We start from the raw sequence: 18,403 nt of genomic DNA on the forward strand, positions 1-18,403 counted from the left end.
AGGGGAGAATAGATTGCAGAGTGACCATTCGGAATTTTTCTTTGGGGACTGCCAGATTCAAGAGAGAGAGGTCTAGGATTGGTCTTAGTTCCCCGCCTTTTGGCACTAAAAGAATCTGGAGTAGAACCCTGATCCGATCTGGTCTGGGGAACGGGCTGGATGGCTCTTTCTTTAGCAGATGGCCAATTTCTGCCAAAGCGGCCTCCCGCTGACCGGTGGGACGCCTGGGAGGGACTTCAACTTTGGAAGGTGAAGGAAAGGAATGCGATATCCCTGGATATGATTTGGAGAACCCAGCGGTCCGATGTTATGGACTCCCATGCCGCTAGGTGCCCCGAACGCCCCCGACTGCCTCCAGAGTAGAGCAGTCGGGCAACCCTCAGGGTTGCTGCGCGGGCCGCTCAGAGAAAGGTTCCCTGGACCCAAGTTTCTGGGAGCCCCTCTGCCTCTAGGGCGGCGCCCTCCCTGTCCTCCTCTGCCACGGAAGGACTGGTTGTCCGGAGCAGGCTGGGACTGCTGCGACTTCGGAACCACATCTTCTTCTGACCCTTTGGTTCCTAGAATAGGGCCTCTGGGGTGCAGAGAAGCGGATTCCACGGCAGACAGCGCCTTCCGTCCTTTCGCTCTGGGTCAACGCCTCGCGAACGGTCTTGCCAAACAGAGCAGAACCATCAAAGGGCGTTCAAACGACGCCTGAAGGGCTCAGAAAAATCGCAGTGACGGAGCCAGGCCTGACGCCCAGTGACCAGTCCTGTCCCGCAGCTCTAGCGGCGCTCCGTTGCATGGGAGAGAAGCCGCATAGAAGTATTTGTAACTGACCTAAGAGTAGCCATACGGGTGGAGTGCAGAACTCTGTCCTCCTCCGAAATGGACTCAGGGGATGCAGCGTATTCCTTAATAAGATCTCGCTGCATCCGAATAACATGTGCCAAATAGTTCAGCCCTTACTGAGAAGGTCGCCGAACTGAACATCCGCTTCCCCAAGCGGTCCATCATCCGAGACTCCTTGCTCGGTGGGTGGACTGAGGGACTCTCCTGAGCCAGTTCCCTCTTTGTGGCCGCCGTCAACATGGCATCTACCGGAGGCCCCTTACTCCAATGGGTCCGGTCGGATGGCGGACTAAGAATCCTATCCGGTCTTTTGGGAATTGGCTCCACGGTGTCCGGTTCCTTCCACGCCCTGGTGGTAATAAGGTCCACCAGGGGGTCGGCAGGGGACACCCAAGAGGTAGACGGGCCCGTTTCAAATGCCTCCAAGAACACGGACTTGTCCGAGGAAGACTTGGGGGCAGACCACCCCCCCCTTATACGGAGCATTTCCATGATGTCTCCAAAGGAGACATCCTCGGGGGGTGACCGTGGGGAGCCTTCCCTTCCTCCAAGTCCGTGTCTTCTGTGAGAGACTCGGGAGTCAATGTGCCTCCTTTGACGTATGCTTGCGAGGGCCTCCTCTGGGGCTGTCAGAGGAGTCCTCGCAGCAGCAATTTGCTCCATAGGAGCAACTTGGGGCACAGAAACGGGCTGTCCCAGGGGCCGGATGGTGGAAGCCTGGCCCAGTGCAGAGGGAGCTGGACGGAGCCGAAACAAGTGCCGGGGTCCGGAGACCCTCAACAGAGCCCTCTCCACTACATCAAAGTCCGGGAGCCGACCTCGACCAAAGGATCCGACAATCGGCTCCCTTCTGATCCGAAGAGTGGATCGAGCCGGCGCCGGCACTCGGATCCGGCGGGACAGTGCGCCCGACACAGACGGCGCCGGCGAGCACTGATCCCCGGATCCGGCTCGGATCCAGGCTCCGAGAGGTCGGGTCCGACGCACTCGAGGGCAGGGTCGGATCCGGCACCAGTACTATCGGCGCCGACCCACCCCGCCCGGCTGCTCGGCTCCAGCTGCTCCAACCCGGATAGCGGGTCGGAGAAGGAGCAATAGGCTTAAAAGGGTGTTGAGCTCCCGAGGGGGAGGCAAGAGCACTCCCATCTGCATCTGGGCCTGGATGAACCTTCTCATCATCCGTCCAGATCAGCATCAGAAAGGCTATGGGTAGATCTCGACGAGGCTACCGAGGTAGGCCTGGAGTGCCTCCTCGATAGCCTCGACGGAGATCGGGTCTCCTCCTCCTCAGGACCCGTGAAAAGCACACAGGGACCGGAGCCGAGAAGGAGGAGACCGAACCGACAACGGAGCCGGGAGAAGCGCTTGGCTGGCGGGCCGAAACAGAGGTCTCGGCCCGCCGCTAGGTGCTTCTCCTCCGTCCTTTAGTAGCATCCCTCTCCTCTCCAGAAGCGGGAGGTTGAGTCCCAGGAGCAGGAGGGGGTGCCACAGGGGGAACAACTGTAGCCACAGTAGTCCCCGAAGGAGCGGAGGCCGGAGCCGAGTCTGGCGGTAAAAGACCCGCCAAGACCAGCTTGGACCTCCGCTCCCTCAGTGCCCTGGGGTTGAACCCTGCACAAATGGAACAACCAGATGTGAGGTGTTCAACCCCGAGACACTTAACACACCGAGTGTGGCCATCAGCCGGTGAGAGCTTATGGCCACACTCGGAGCATTTTGAGAAAATAGATTTAGGCTGATCAGCCATAATCTATAAACCACTAAAAGTTACTAAAAGTAACTTAAAACAAAAAGACACACAGGCCTACACACACACTCTACGCAACAGCGAGGGGAGGGAATAAAAATTACTTAATATAACTCAAAATAAACTCAAATTAAACTTTTCAGAAAGGGAAACCTAAACTTTCACACAGAATCACTCAAAAAACCAAAAATTCTCTGATTTTTACAAGTAATAAAATCCACTTAGCTGAGAGCTATGTACCCAAATCCAGTCACCAGCGCGGCAAACGAGATCTGAGGTCATGAGGGTAGAGCAGGGCATTATGGGTGAGGGGAGGAGCTGAGAGCTTGGATCCATAGCTGGAAAACCATGCCGGTTCGGATCCGATATCGGATCCATAACCCACAGGTTGCAGACAAATGAATATCCTACTTCAGATCAGCAGAGGCAAATATAGTCTTGAAACCATTCAATGCCTAAATCATGGCGAATAACATTGAATACATTCACCACATCTATGGTCAAAAAATCATTTCATCATGAAATGTTAGGTTTCTTAACTTTTCTTAAAAAAAATCTCCTGAATCTTTACATACATTTGCATGTGCATCCAAGCATTTTTTTAAATTTGAGATCAACATATTTAGCTATTGGATGTGTTTTAGCTTTGGAAGCATTAACGATGGGCCTTAATGGGGGGGGGGTCCACCATGTTTTTATGGATTTTCGGAAGCCCAAAAATCACAGGGACAGTGGGGAACTCACAACACAAAAACATATACTCATCATAACTAACAGCACCCTGATCAAACACATCTTTCAAAAGATAATCTATGTGCACATAAGAAAGATTAACCATGTTAATTGAAGCTTCTTCATACATACTGTCGTCAAACAACATCATCAAAAGAGAGGCCTTATTAAGGGCCAGTATGTTAGATTGGCACGCATGGTTTCTGAGGATGATGTTTTTTTACAGGAAGGGGAAAAATTGAGAGCCATGCTCATTAGGTGTGGCTACCCTGAATATCTAGTTAATAACATTTTCACGGAAGTCTGTGGTAAAAGAGCTAACTGTACTATCAGACCTATTTTGAGAGAGGATGAAGGTGATCCTAGTGGGGTGGCTATTCAATGAAATAGTGGGAATAACACATATTTACATGCATTCATCACTACTTTCAGCATTGAGCATTTTGAAATAGTTAATGTCCTAAGGAAGAATTGGAATATTTTTTCATGTTTTGAGGGGATTCTTGAACACGTAGGCAAAGAACCAAAAGTGTTTTTTAGAAAGGGTAACACCCATCACAAATTACCTTGAACAAACTGGCAATGTGCAGTTTAGGAGATCTGGGACCTATAAATGTTGAGGGTGCTCCCAATGCCCTTTTAGTAGGGAGGGAGACACACTCTTGGTTAATGGTAAAATTCTTAACCCCACCTTTTACTGTAATTGCAACACTAGGGGCATTATTTATGTGGCTATATGCAGGCAATGCTCAAGTTTCTATATGGGCAAGACCCAAAGACCGGATTTATGAACATATGCTGGACATCAGACATTTAAATGTAACGAATGCCTTGGCCAAACATGTGATGCAACACACTGGGCATGAATTCATGTTTTTTGGCATTGACATGATCAAAAAAAATCCCAGTGGGGGCCCTTGGGAATAACCATTAGAGGCCAAGGAGCTAAGGTGGCAAATTAGACTGCAGGCCCTTAGCCCCTCTGGGCTTAATGATTATTTAAGCATTAGTTTACTTAAACTTAGGTCTGATATTGTTTAGAACTGAAGCTAATTTTGGGGTTATATAAGGGCATATACACACACACATATTTTTTATATATTTTTATTTTTATTCTACCTTGTTAGTGTAAAGAATGTATTTGTCTTTTTTGCTTTAAACCTTGGTGTATTGCTTGAATTGGTAGTCGGTGATTGGGTCAGGTGACTATGTTTGAACATGATTTAAATGTGTTTCTACTAATGTATGTTTAGATTCTGAGGAAGTCTTTTGTTACAACCAGATGAAAGCGCTCAATTTTTGGTGAATAAATTTTGCTTTTTTAAGTGGTGTGGTTTCTGGTTGGAACCCCTGGGCTGTTTATCTAGCTTTTTGATGATGCCCACGTTGGGGATTGTGTCAAAGGCCTTGTCCAAGTTAAGGTAAGCTGTATGTACTGACTTTCTCTCATCCAGGGCCTTGGTGACAGTCTCAACAAAATTAACCAGGTTCAACAGGCAAGATCTGCACTTGACAAATCTGAACTGGGTGGGGTCAAGTGCTTGGAGATTGCCTCTGTTCTTGGTTATGAGATCCGTAATAATATGATCCATGTCTTTACAGATCAGACTTGTCAAGCTAATGGGGCAGTAGTTTCCAGGGTCATTAGTGGCACCATCTTTGTGTAAGGGGAAGACAGTGGCAGTTCTCCACTCTGCTGGAATGAAGCCTGTACTTAGGCTGTGGTTGAATAGGATGCTCAATGGCGAAGCCAGTTTTATTTATTATTTGTTAATTTCCAGTTTGATTACCAGGGAAGTCCACTGGGCCCAGAGAGCCCGTTTTCCATGGAGGCCAGGGGAGAAAAGCTCCATGAATCAGATTACATTAAAGATAGCAGTGCAATAAAAATAAAAGTACAAGTACAAATACATATCAAATAATGAAAAGCGTGAGCAATATTGGCCATAGTGGAAAAATATCGTGAGGTACATTTTAATAAATTCACACAGTTAAAGTCAAAAGCTGTTTACAGAGTATGAGAGATCTTATGGGAATTAGCTATAGAAGGTTATAGGCAGCTATAAGGTGCTTAGGAACTCAGGAGGATACCTTCCCAGGGGCTTTTGTTAAAAAGTTCTAGGTAGGGAGAATGGAGTTACTTTTCCATTTGGAGGAGAGATATGTGTAAAGCTGAGTTTTGAAGCTGTTTGTGTTTGACATTGTCCTTATTGTGGAAGGGAGAGAGTTCCATTTCTTACCTAAGGAGAGGAGAAGTTGTCCAGCAGGATCTTTTTTTGGGGACAGTAATTAAGTTTTGGTGTTCAGATCTGAGAGTTCTATTTGGAGTGTATGGGGGACGGATGTTAGTTAGAGCGGGGCATTTGGTTAGATTAAATATTAGTCTATGTGCTGTAGTGAGCTGGAGGAAGTCCAGGTAATTTGTGAATTCTAACCAGTTGAGGGATTGGAGGGTAACACAGTAATGAGTGGAATGTTTGGCTTTGGTGGCAAATTTAGAAATTTTGTTGTAGCTGCTTTCAAGTTTGGAAGTGATGGAAGAGGATAGGTTAGTTAGTAGTGGGGCGCGGTACAGAAGGGAGGGAAGGAGGTAAGAGGAGGCCAGAGTATGCCTGGTAGAAGTAGAGAGGAAGTGGTTGTTTCTGTATAGCATAGCTAGTTTTTGGTGGGTTTTCTTTATATTTTGCTGAATATGGATTTCAAACTTGAGGTGTTCGTCTATAGTTAACACCGAGTAGTTTGGCAAAGGGAACAACTTTGATTGGAGAGTTGCTTTGGCTAAGGACTTGGAAGGAATTTTTATCAAAAGAGAAAGGTTTTGAGGGTGTAAATAGTAGTATTTTAGATTTGCTGGCATTGAGAGAAGGGTGATTTTGGCACATCCAGATCTCAGTAGTTGAGAAGGCAGTCTGAGTTTTAGATAGGAGTTCAGGGAGTTTAGAGGCAGAGCAGACAAGTGTAGAGTCATCTGCATATTGGAAGACTTTGGCATTAGGAATAACATAGTGAAAGTTATTGATAAAGATATTAAACAGTATTGGTCCGAGGATGGAGCCCTGTGGTACTCCAGTAGGGGTGGGTAAGAAAGGTGAGGTGCCTTTTTTCCATTTTACAGCCTGAGATCTATCTGACAGATAGATTGAGAACCAGGAAAGAGTGTTTTGGGAGAGATTTAGGTTTGAGAGGTGACTTAGAAGGTGTTTATGGGAAACAACATTGAATGCTTTAAAGAGATCTAGGAGCACTGTGGATACTAAGTTCCCAGAATCTCGGGCTTGATTGACAGTTTCTAAGAATGAGAGTAGAGCTGTTATGGTGCTATGTCCTGGTTGGAAGCCATGTTGGGTAGGGGTACGAAGTTGGTTTTTAGTCAGAAAAGGCATAAGTTGGAGGTGGATGCATTTTTCTAGGATTTTGGAGAGTGGAGAGAGAAGAGCTATAGGGCGAAAGTTTGAATTATTAGTGTTTTCACCTCCCTTGTAGAGAGGAAGAATAAAGGCAGAACACCAGAGTTTAGGGACATAGGATTCCTTTATGGGTCTATTAATTAGGATACTAATTGGGAGAACTATACCATCGGCAGCAGACTTGAGAAAAGAAGAGTGGATGTTGTCAGGTGCATTGGAGCAGGGTTTAAGTTTGGATAGAAGTCTTTTTATGTAGTTAGTGGAGATAGGTTTAAGCTCAAACATAGGGGGAAATTATTTGGGGACTTAGATGAGGTGGAATGTAGGAGACCGGTCGTCGTCGTGAAAAGTTTTCGTTGGGTTGGATATTGACTCTGTAAAGAAAGAGTTGAATAGTGAGGTTAGTTCAAGGTCAGATTTACTTGGGTCTGGACAGGGGTTATTTTTGGAGCCTGGGTTGAGGAGTGAGTATATGGAGTTCAAAAAAAAGCCTATCCCAGGTGCAGAATATATTCTGGGATATTGTCAGGTCCCATGGAAGCTGTGTTCTTTGCCTGGATAGGGCCTGTAACTCTTGATCTATGGAGATGTGAGGTGTGGGACACGTATCGGGGATGTCGAAAGGGCCTTTGGGGGATGGGGGGATGAGGTTTGTGCTGAACCTATCTGCTAGCAGGTTGGCTAAGTCAACAGGATCAGTGTAAGTGATACTATTAAGTACTAATTCGAAACAAACTTGGGCTTTGCCAGGGAGGCTCCTGGTGTAACTGAAGAAGACTTTATGGTTTCTCTTTGTTTTGGAGGCTAGTTTCGATTCATAATTGGCCTTGGAGGTTTTCACTAGTGATCTAATAATTTGCTTGTTGAGGCTAAGGAGGGAGTTTTTCCAATTTGGAATTTGTTCCTTTTTACCCTTGGACAGTAGTTTCTTCTTTTTGTTGTAAGATCTGTTGCTAGAGAATGTCCACCAAACAAGTTTGTGTTTCCTTGAGGAGCAGGTTTTAGTTTTGTTGGGTATGGCTGAGTCTATGCAGTTATACAGGTGCTTGTATGCTGCATTGGTGTACTGTTCAGCATAGTTGTTTGCATCCCATGAGGGGGTGCTAGAGTGAAGCTACAGATACCCTGCCTTAGGAGGTTGTAGTCAGCTTTTGAGAAGTTTTTTAGCTTGATAATGGCAGGGGTGGGGGGTAGGGTGGGATAGAAACTTTGAATGAGACAGTCCAATGATCTGATCTCACCAGGGAAGAACATACTATGGGAGTGGAGTAGTGGTCGCCCATGTTGGTGAGAACCAGCTCCAGAATGTTATATCCCGTTGTGGGGGATGAGACAAGCTGGTGTAGTGCGTTAGATTGATTAACTGTGTTAGTTTTGTCCACTTATCCCTGTGTGTTGCAATTTAGTGGAGTTATTATAGTAGCTTGAACATTTACCTGGGCTAATTTTTTTATTATGACATGTATTGCAGGCCATTGTTGGGTATGATAAGACTAGTATTTTCTTTCTCAAGATTGTGTACCTTAATGCAGTAAATACAGTCACACTTGTGTTCATCCATTTGTTTATTTTAGGGAACTTGTATTAGTAATTTACACATCTAAGGAGCATGGCTTTATTGAATTGTAACTAGCCTGTGTTTCAGAGATGATCTGGTACTGTAAATGTTAGCATTTTTTTTCAGATTATTGTTAATCAAATGCATTGTATGTGTCACATGACTTCAGTATTTGTTTTGTATGTGCTGAGATTTTTAGCCAATACGTTATAGGTTCATAGGTTCATACTAGGCTATCTGCCTGAGGGCATTTACAAGCCTAGCCCATAGTTTTGTGGCTTATGCCACCCCTTTAGTATGGGGAACTATACCCATTATTTTGCTGTGCCTCTGTCGAGCAGTGACACTGAGGTAATCCCTGGGGTATATCTGCGATCTCCCATCCATTGGTCAAGATTTCTCTTGAACTAGGCCAGCGAGGTGCTCTGCCTCACATATACCGGGATTTTATTCCACAGCATAGGGAGTCTTTGGGTGATGAATCTATCCCTCCAGCACGTCCTATTAATAGCCGTGTCGAGGTTTAAGTCTCCGCCCTTGTGGCTCTGACGGATCTAGATTTTTGAGGTGAAGCATATTCATCAAATTTTGGTTTGGCATGGCCTTGTATGTTAGGCAAAGGTCACCTCTGTGCAAGCGGTAAGCGACTGAATATAGCTGGAGTTCTTTCAGTCGGGCAGCATAGGACAGATGTTTGAGACCCTTTATCCTTTTGGTGAGGAACTTTTGTGGCCTCTCCAGCTGCTGCAAGTGTCGGGTCAGATACATTCGAATGGGGCATTGTACTCAATCATTGGTCTGATGAGTGATGAGTATAGAGAGACTATGACCTCCCTTGATCTAGATGAGAATCCCTTCATGATAAGGTGGGCAATGTAGAAGGTCTTCCTAACTACTTCAGCTACATGGGTGTCGAATGACAGACTACTATCAACCTGGGTCCCCAGGTCCCTGATAACTTCTTCTGTGCTCAGTGGATTGCCACCTATTTGGTAGCTAGGGGTAACCTTGTTTTTCCTGAAGGGTATGACTATGCATTTTTTGGCATTTAACTTTAGGCCATGGCTCTGGCACCAGTTATCCGTTTCTGTGAGACCCTTCTGAAGGATATCTGTGTCAGATGTGTTTTCTACTATGGTGCCCAGTTTGCAGTCATCTGCAAACTTTGTCAGCCATAACCCTCCTGTGTTTGCTTGTACTTCGGAAAAGTAGATGCCAAACAAGAGTGGGCCCAAGACTGAGCCCTGTGGTACACCACTTGTGACAGGCTTTGAGTCTGACATGGCGCCAGCAACTCTGACCCTGTGGGTTCTGTCACTCAGCCAGTTTGCAACCCACCTTGTGATGTATGGGTTAACATTTAAGCTGATGAGTTTTTCAATGATACCCGAGTGGGGTATTGTATCGAAGGCCTTCGCCAGATCGAGGTAGGCTGTATGGACTGCCTTTCCCTCATCAATGGCTTTGGTGACTGTTCCAAAAAAGTCAACCAAGTTTAGAAGGCATGATCTGCCTTTGACAAAGCCAAACTGGGATGGATCCAAAGTCTGCAAATTCCCTATGTCTTTATTTATGAGGTCCATTATGACCCTCTCCATGGCTTTGCAGATAAGGCTTGTCAAGCTAATGGGCGGTAATTTCCAGGGTCGGTGGAGGCACCGCCTTTGTGAAGTGGGACCACAGTTGCAGTGCGCCACTCCTGGGTGCGTATCCAGAGGTAAGACTATGATTAAACAGCTGTCCTAGCTGTGGGTTTAATTCCTCGTTGAGTTAAGTGGAGCACACAGCCGGGGACACCATCAGGTCCCATGGATGCTGTGTTTTTGCTTTGGAGAGAGCAGTTCTCACTTGGGCGTTGGAGATGTTTGGGGGGCTGCAATCGCTTGGTATAGATATCTCTCCTTTTGGGGGGGGGAGTTTGCACTGAACCTGTCAGCCAGTATGTTGGCAATGTCTGTAGGATCAGTAATCTTCACATCATTTTGAACTAGTTCTGAGCATATCTGGGAGTTTCCTCCCAGGTTTCTAACATAGCTAAAGAAGGCCTTATGATTGTCTTTTGAGTCTTTGGCTATTTTTCTCTCAAAATTTGCTTTGGATGATTTTATGAGAGCTCTTAGTTTTTTACTTATAGTGATCAAGGGTGTCTTACCTTTTAAGGATTTTGCTCTATCTTGTAGTAGCTTCCTCCTTTTGTTGTAGAGTTTGTTTATGGCTGGGGTCCACCAGACTGGGCGCTTGCCTTTGGTACAAAGAGTCTTTGTTTTGCTTGGGATTGCCTTATCCATGCAGTCCTGCAGGTGCTGGTAGAAGGCATTTGTAAGTGATTCAGCGGCTTGAGTACTGTTTTCCCGGCTCGGGGCCTTAAAGGAGACCACACTAGTCTTTAGAAGTGTGAAGTCGGCTTTCGAGAAGTTCTTTACTGTGGTCTTTTTTATTTCAGGTGGGGGTGGGATGAGGACCTCCAGCGAGATTAGTTTGTGATCTGATCTCACCAGTGTGGGGTATACTTCCGGTGTTGAACATTGTGCTCCCATGTTCGTGATGATGAGATCAAGTATGTTTTCTCCTCTTGTGGGGATGGTGACTAGTTGTTCCATGGCATTTGAGTTTATGAATTCCAGGAACTTTTGGGCTAGGGTGTTTGGGCTTGAGTAGTGTTCCCAGTCTATATTAGGGTAATTGAAGTCACCTAGTATGATGGTGTTTGGTGATACATTTATCCCTCTAGTGTTTTCAGGAAGGCCATGTGAGGTTCCTGAGTTTGTGAGGGTGGCCTGTAACATGCTACAATTTGCAGAGCAGTCTTGCCTATGGTTAATTGCACCTGGATGGTCTCCGATGCATCGTGCGTTGCCACCAGTCTTGAGGTGTGGGTGTCCTTGATGAATATGGATACCCCCCCCCTTCTTTCTTGGTATTGTCCGGATTTTGGGCCGGAACGCATGATAAGAGGTGAAACCTGATAGTGCTGGGGTGCTCTCAGGAGCCTTGAACCAGGTTTCTGTCACTGCACAGACATCGATGTTCTCCATACTGAGAAGGGCCTCGAGTGCGTGCATTTTGAGATTTAGACTTCTGGCATTGAGCAGCATTACCCTTAGTTTTTTCCTTTTTGTGTTCTAGGGTGGTAGGTTTAGAATTTGAGCCTTGCCTAAAAAGGCACTATGGGGTGGCAAGAGCCTTTTCAATATCCGGAATCCCAGGGTGCCAGGTGCAAGCCGTCCCTTGCAAAGCAGCGTGGCTTGTCCAGCATGTCATCCCAGGCAGACAGACATTGGATCCCCTTTGAATGACACCAGAGTTTAAGCCAATTGTTAAAGCTGATCATCTTATCTCTGTATTGTGGCATCATTCTTGGTGAAGGTAGGATACTGCTCAAGGTCAGGGTCATACCTGCCTGGGCTACATAATCAGAGAGCTCCTCAATGTCTCTTTCATGTAGTTCAAGGAGGTGCGTCTCAGGTCATTTACACCAGCGTGGACAATGACTGAGTCGTATTTGTACCTGCTGTTGAGAGACCTGAGTGCTTGCGTTATGTGGCGGATTCTAGCGCCCGACAGGCAGCTTACTGTGACCTTCTCCTTACTCAGTCTGGTGAGCGGGACGTCAGTGTGTCTGACTATGGAGTCACCAATGACTAGTGTGTCTGGCATTGTGTTTGGCCTTAAGGGCTGTGACTGTTTGACACTCTGACTGTGAGGTCTATGTGTTGCAGGTGTTGTGTTCTGACGTGGTGGTTGTTTGGGTGTCTGCTTTGGTGGCCTCTGCTGTTTTGGTAGATTTTTGATCAGAGCCCGACTATGTCTTTGTGTGTTTATGTGTATGATTTGAGGTTGTGATGGTACTATGTGAGACTGGGTCTATAGTGTGTGTGGTAACCTTCTCCTCCTGACTGGTCTTGCCATTCCTATGTTGAGAGAGCTCAGCCTCCAGTTTGGCCGTATAGTTGCATCTCTCGCATGTATTTGTGTTTTGTGGGAGGAGGAGAGGGTTGTCTGTGTACATGAGGCAATTGTAACATTGCCTCAATATACCCAGGTTCACCAGCTGAGCAGGAGAGGACACTAGCAACTGATCCCTCGACATGCTAGAAGGACTAGACAAAAAACTTTAAAAGAGATTCCGGGGGACGTGGGTGACCGAGAAATGGGGGTTTGCCTTTTTGGGGTGCTATCTATAAGAGTGCCGTATCAAGGTAATAAGTACTGTAGGAGCAAGTGCTAGGTTTAACAGATAGAGAAAAGTCTACTTGGAGTCAAGTAGAGATGATCTTTTTAGGTATTAGAGAAAGTGCTAGTAACAGGGATGCTTAAAGGTGAGATTGAAAAGAATGCACTCTGCAGTGTGCACTAGAGAAGTTAGATATGAAAGTAGGTTACTTGAGTTTTACCTGTTTAAAAAGTTAAGGTTTAGTGGAGAGTTACTATTTTTAAAACAGCAAGATGGACTGAAAGGGGTGGTTACTTTTGTATTTTGGTACTATGAAATACTGTAGGATGGCCAATAAATTTAAATAATTGAAGGGGTGGGATTTCAAAAGTGATGGTTTTGTGATTACTCACATAAGCCAGTGAAAGTAGAGAGAAATGAGATATATGGTCAGATTAACATAAGAGGCGGGCAACTAGAAAGACAGTGGTATTTGCACTTTGTAATTTCAAGATTGTTTTAAACATTTGCATTTTTGTTGATTGGGAACTATTATTTTGTTAGTTTTGATCACTAAGACCTATGTACCTAGTATTTGACAGTGTTAAGTATTTGTATGCTTTTCAGAATTCAGACTATACAACACAGATGCTGGGAATGGACATGTAGTCTCAGTGAGAGCTTTAATTAGGCTGAATTCTGGAAGGAATGTAGATGGCATAATGTGCAATTTCCCTCAAGCCTGTTGTTAACATTTAATCTGTACATTCCGTGTTTTATGCCTTTGTCAGGAATTTTCTTTTCTTAATATCCAAGTGTACACATTGTTTCCAGTCTTTGAGCAGGAGAGTAAAAGTAACAGTCTGTATGAGTTTTATGTTGTGATATGAAATAGTATGTCTTGTCCCACAAATATCTTTTGCTGTTACTCGGATTTATTGCTCATGATTACTTCGGCTGTTCTCCATCAATGTGTCTATTCTTTCAGTAGTCATGAGTAAATTATTTCATATGCCCTCTTGAAGAACATATTCCTTTTGTTTTTAGGGTATGTGAATGTTAATGAGATACAAGATGACAGACTGACTGTTTCGGTACAATTTGCTGCATAGTTAAAAGTAAACTGGGTATCCTCAGAAACCCATCAGTACTATATACAGAATGTCCCCATTATCAAGTGCTGCAGAACAGTATGTTTTTGCTTCAAATTAGCCTGGTTTATATTTCCTACTATTACTATTTGCTTACCACCACAGATACACACAGATGACATTTTTCCAGTTACACATGTATTTAGTTTTTCTATGCGTTTTATGTGTGCTTTGGACATAACTTGCCATGTTGACAGGCACTGTGCTCACCTCAGTAGGTAGACTACTAATATTAGAGTGCTGCTGCTTTTGTTTTGTCCTCTGAATGTTGTACAGGAGCGATCCTGTGCCTACTTCACTTGTAAATGTGCATTAACTGTGTTTCTTTGATGCATCAACTTCCATCTGATGTGTACAGTCCTGTTTCATTAAGCTGCCGACCTAACCATCATAGGTCATTGGCCTCTTTCAAGCTGCAAGAAACACATTGCTTTAGAAAGTTTGTTTTATAGGCTTCTGGACTGTTTGAGCTTTTGCATGTAGCTAATCTGACTTTCGAGTTATGGATGATGCAGACAGAACTTTACTGAAATCTGTCATGGAAATGTATATTTTTTCATTTAATCCATTTGAACAGGGTCACATGATCGTGCTGTACTGTTATATGAGTATGTTGGAAAGAGAACCATAGACCTTCAACACACAGAAGTACCAGATGCATACCGAGGGCTTGGAATTGCCAAACTGATGGCTAAGGTAAGGTGCCTGGGAAGGGAGGCTGTCACCATGTGGCAGAGAATATCACTGCTGGCTGTTTAATGTTTCTTATTCCTAGGGGGGAAAAAAGTCCTGGGTTCATTGCATTCTCACTGTACCATCTCTAAAATCTATTGCTGTGTCTTGCTCCTTTCTGCGCTCTTCCCGTTCTGCTGTGCTTAACTACAGCTTCTTCACAAATTACAGTACTGTACTTGCATGAACTTTCATGTCCCTTCACACCTGTGATCCCTGTTTGATCATTTCTTTGGACTGAGTGTCCTGCTTTTTTCTGTTTTATAATGTCTGTGCTCTTTCTCTTTTTTGCTAGCATTTTTCACTTACTTCATTGTTGCTTATGTTTTAACCACCATTTGAACATATGGCTTCCATTTGTTCTGAGATATATTTTTTTCATGTCCATATCCAACTGATAAAAGAAATTCCCCTTTTACATCTACTTTTAGTAACTTTCAGACTGCTGCAGTTCTGATGTGTCTTTGTCAATTAGCCTTTGATTATATTTCACATGAAGATTTTACTTTGTTAGAGTGAGTGAGGTAAATTTTCACTTGTGCAGTACCATTACCTGTTGGATTATTTTACTGTCTGATTTCATTTGAAAAATGGATATTTACAGCTGTTAATGCTTACCTAGTCTATAAAAATAAATATAACAGTTTCACTACTTTATTTATAATGAGTTGCTTGAGTTGAATAGAAAGCAAACCTACTAGGCAGTACATAAGGATCTGTATGCACACACAGACCTCTAGCATAATTTCGGTAGAATCATACACATTAAAAATTACGTTTTAATCCAATAATATAAGCTGTAATACTCTTCCACCCTATTAGTTTTATAGAACTTTGGGGAAGACATTTTTAAGAAAAAGAATTGATGTCTTAGAAGTAAGTCACAGGTTGTCACATCTGCAGTCTTTGATTGCCAGTTTTAAGTACTACAGAGTGCCAGTTTTAAGTACTACAGAGTGCACAGATTTTGCTTAATTTCTCATTTCACCTCTTCATACTGTATCTCTTTTTTCCCTATGTAGTCTGCATGATAGCTTCCTTTTCAGTACACTATCAATGTGTTTACTCCTCCCATGGAGAGACAAGAGCCAAGCCCATTCTTTCCATGGACAGGAGGAGAGCCTTGAGGCATTCATTCCTTTGCTAGGGTATGAACCCTACGAGCCATTCATTCCCCATCTGAGGCAAGACCGTTATCAGCCAATTCACTCCTATGAGCAGATGAGAGTCTGGGTCTGTGTGAACAGACCATTCTGCCAGTTTTGTGCACCTGCCCTCCCCTACATACTCCTTCCTTTGAGGCTAAGCACATGAAAATGTCAGTTGGCTTAATGGGTCAGTGGCACAGGGAGTCACACTGCTTCCCTCTCCCAATATGAATGAAACTGCTCACTCCCATGATTTGGTCTTTCCAGTGGCCAAACTACTAGTCTAACCTTGGTCATCTCAGTCATAGTCTAGGCATCATCTGTCTCTTCTAAGGGTCAAGACTCACCTCTTTATTCTCTTGCTGTTAATCGCTATAAGCCTTCCACAAACATTATTTACCTGTCATACTATTTTTCCCCTCAACCATTTCTTTGGGGAGTCCTTTAGTTGTGTGTGGTCCTTACAGTTTTTGCAAAGCAGTTCCTCCTGTCATTCTGTGATATCGGTTCATAGGTGTTAGGCTAATGACCACAGGGGCCTTTTTAACCCTAGCCATGCATCCCAAATCTCTGACAAATTCTGGTACCCTTGATAAGTGTTAACAGGGGCTTGGGAAGTGAAACATTTACAAGCAGGGGCCTGGGAGATGAACCATTTACAGGTTGAGTGTGTCCATTAGAGACATATGTGCCAAACCAGGGATGAATTTCCTGTTCCCCATCCAGTTCTCCAAGTTAAACTTGAATCTGGTTGGGGAGGAACTGTGCTTCACATAGATGGGGAGCCTGTTCCAGAGACTGGGAAGTCTCTGTGATACATACCTGTCTCTACAGCATGTCCTATTTATATCACAGGCAAGGTTTAAGTCTTTAGAACACGTAATTCTGGCGCTGTTTGTTTTGTGGATTTGCAGGAGGGCCATCTGAGTGGGGTCTGACAATGCCCTGCATGCCAGGTGTAGGTCTCCCCTCAAAAGCCTGTAGGAGACAGACTACAGGGATAGGGCCTTGAGGCAGTCTGCATAGGATGTTTAGTGAAGAACCTCTGTGGAGTTCAATTTTTGGATATGCCTGAATAGGTACATATCAAAGTGGGCACTGTACTCAATGACAGATCTAATGAATGCCGGATTCAGTGGAACAGTAACTTCCTTGGACATAGGTGCCATACCTCTGTGTATACATTGTACAACATAGAATTATTTCTTTGCTGCTTTAGACATGTGATGGTCAAAGGCAAGATTACTTTCTGTGTGTGTCTCAAAGTCACTGACTACTGGGTCAACTGTTGGGAGGGTATTGTTGGTATGATTGTTATCAGGGGTAGATTACTTCCTGAAGGATATTATTATGCATTTCTTGTCATTTAGTTTTAGTCAATTGCTCTGAAACCAGTTATTTGTCTGTGTCAGCCCTTCCTTGAGAATGTGTGTGCTAGTGGGGGATTTTATGACTGCTCCTAATTTGCAATCGTTTCCAAATTTAGTCAGCCAGATGCTATTGACAGTGGCCTTCAGAGAAATAAGGGGTCCAGGGAAGTAAATAGTGTGGGAAGAAATAGCCAGGGAATTGTTATGTCTAGGCTTGTATAGGCCCTAGGGCCGAAAGCCTAGTACCAACCTATGAACCTATAAATGCCAAAATGGAGCGGTCTCAGGACTGATCCCTGAGGGACTCCTCTTGTAACTGGTCTCTTTGTAGAAGTAGACTCCTCAATTCTAATTTCTTGGGACCTGTCTGTGAGCCTGCTGGCTATCCACCGGGTGACATATGGGTTTATACCTAACCCCAAGTGGGGTATTGTGTCAAATACCTTGTTCAGGTGAAAGTAGGCAGTGTGAACCATTTTGCCCTCATCCATTACTTTGGTGACCTTCTCAAAGAAGTTCACCAGGTTGAGTAGGCATGACCTGCTCTTGATGAAACCAAATTGGGTTGGGTCCAGAGTCTGGTGGTTTCCTGTGTCATTATTGATTATTTTCAATTATTTCCATGGCTTTGCACATGAGACTAGTGAGTCTTATAGGTCTGTAGTTTCCAGGGTCTGTAAATGACTGTCCTTTGTGCAGAAGAATGACTGTTGACTTTTCAATTCGTGAGACACGAAATCTGCTTTGAGGCTACAGTTAAATAGCAATTCCAGAGGGCCTGATAGGTCATGTTTCATGCTGTTTAGAAGGCATCCTGGGATATTATTTGGTCCCACTGATCCAGCATTCTTGGCCTTAGAATGAGCATTAAGGACCTGTTCCCTAGTAGTTGCAGGGGGAGTGATGTTTGATGTTATTTCCTGAAGGACGGTTGAGGGGGAGAAAGGGGTAATGTTGGAGCTGAATTTGTTGGCTAGTAGGTTTCCTGTGTCTACTGGCTCAGTATAAGTGGCTCCATTAACAATATAGCTCTGCACACAATTGTGTATTCCCTTTGAGATTGTGGAAGAATACCTTGTGGCTGTTCTTAGCCTGGAAGGCCAAATTTACCACAAATTTGGCTTTGGTAGACATCATTTGTTCTCTGCTGGTGTGCTAAATAAGAAAAACATACATTACTTGCACATGAAGCAACAATATATCTGACCAACCTGGAGCTAGACTTGCTAAGACTCTTAGAAATAGTGAGGTAATTTCACATATTCTTTGGATGCAAATATAAAACAAAAGCAATCCCTGTTAACTGTAATCCTGTAAATGAAATAGTATAGACATATCCCTAATTGTGAGGTCATGAAAAAATGAAATATTTAAGTATGTCAATTTAAAAAAACAAAAAAAAGTAACAATAGCAAAGGAAACTTGGAATGAGACAAAGAACAAAATCATAAATAAATGTAGGGCTTGGAGGCAGTAGCGTCTGGTAACCTCAAAGCAAGGGGGGGATGCAAGATACTGAATTGGTGGGGTTAACTGGAATGGGGTAGGGCTCCAGTACAGCAGGTTTTTGACCA

The 18,403-nt window shown here is 44.2% G+C and overlaps 1 protein-coding gene across 2 annotated transcripts in view; it reads left to right on the forward strand.

The window, feature by feature from the left end:
• LOC122809341 (protein NATD1-like) overlaps positions 1-18,403 on the forward strand; it is a 398,090-nt gene that overhangs the window by 169,339 nt on the left and 210,348 nt on the right. For both annotated transcript variants that reach the window (XM_044080753.1, XM_044080763.1), the window contains one exon: positions 14,157-14,275. In XM_044080753.1, coding sequence (XP_043936688.1) covers positions 14,157-14,275 — 119 coding nt within the window. The remainder of the gene's footprint in view (positions 1-14,156; positions 14,276-18,403) is intronic.

This window comes from Protopterus annectens, chromosome 1.part1 (genome assembly GCF_019279795.1).
Source record: "Protopterus annectens isolate FY-2018-M chromosome 1.part1, PAN1.0, whole genome shotgun sequence".
In the NCBI taxonomy this organism is placed as follows: domain Eukaryota; kingdom Metazoa; phylum Chordata; order Ceratodontiformes; family Protopteridae; genus Protopterus; species Protopterus annectens.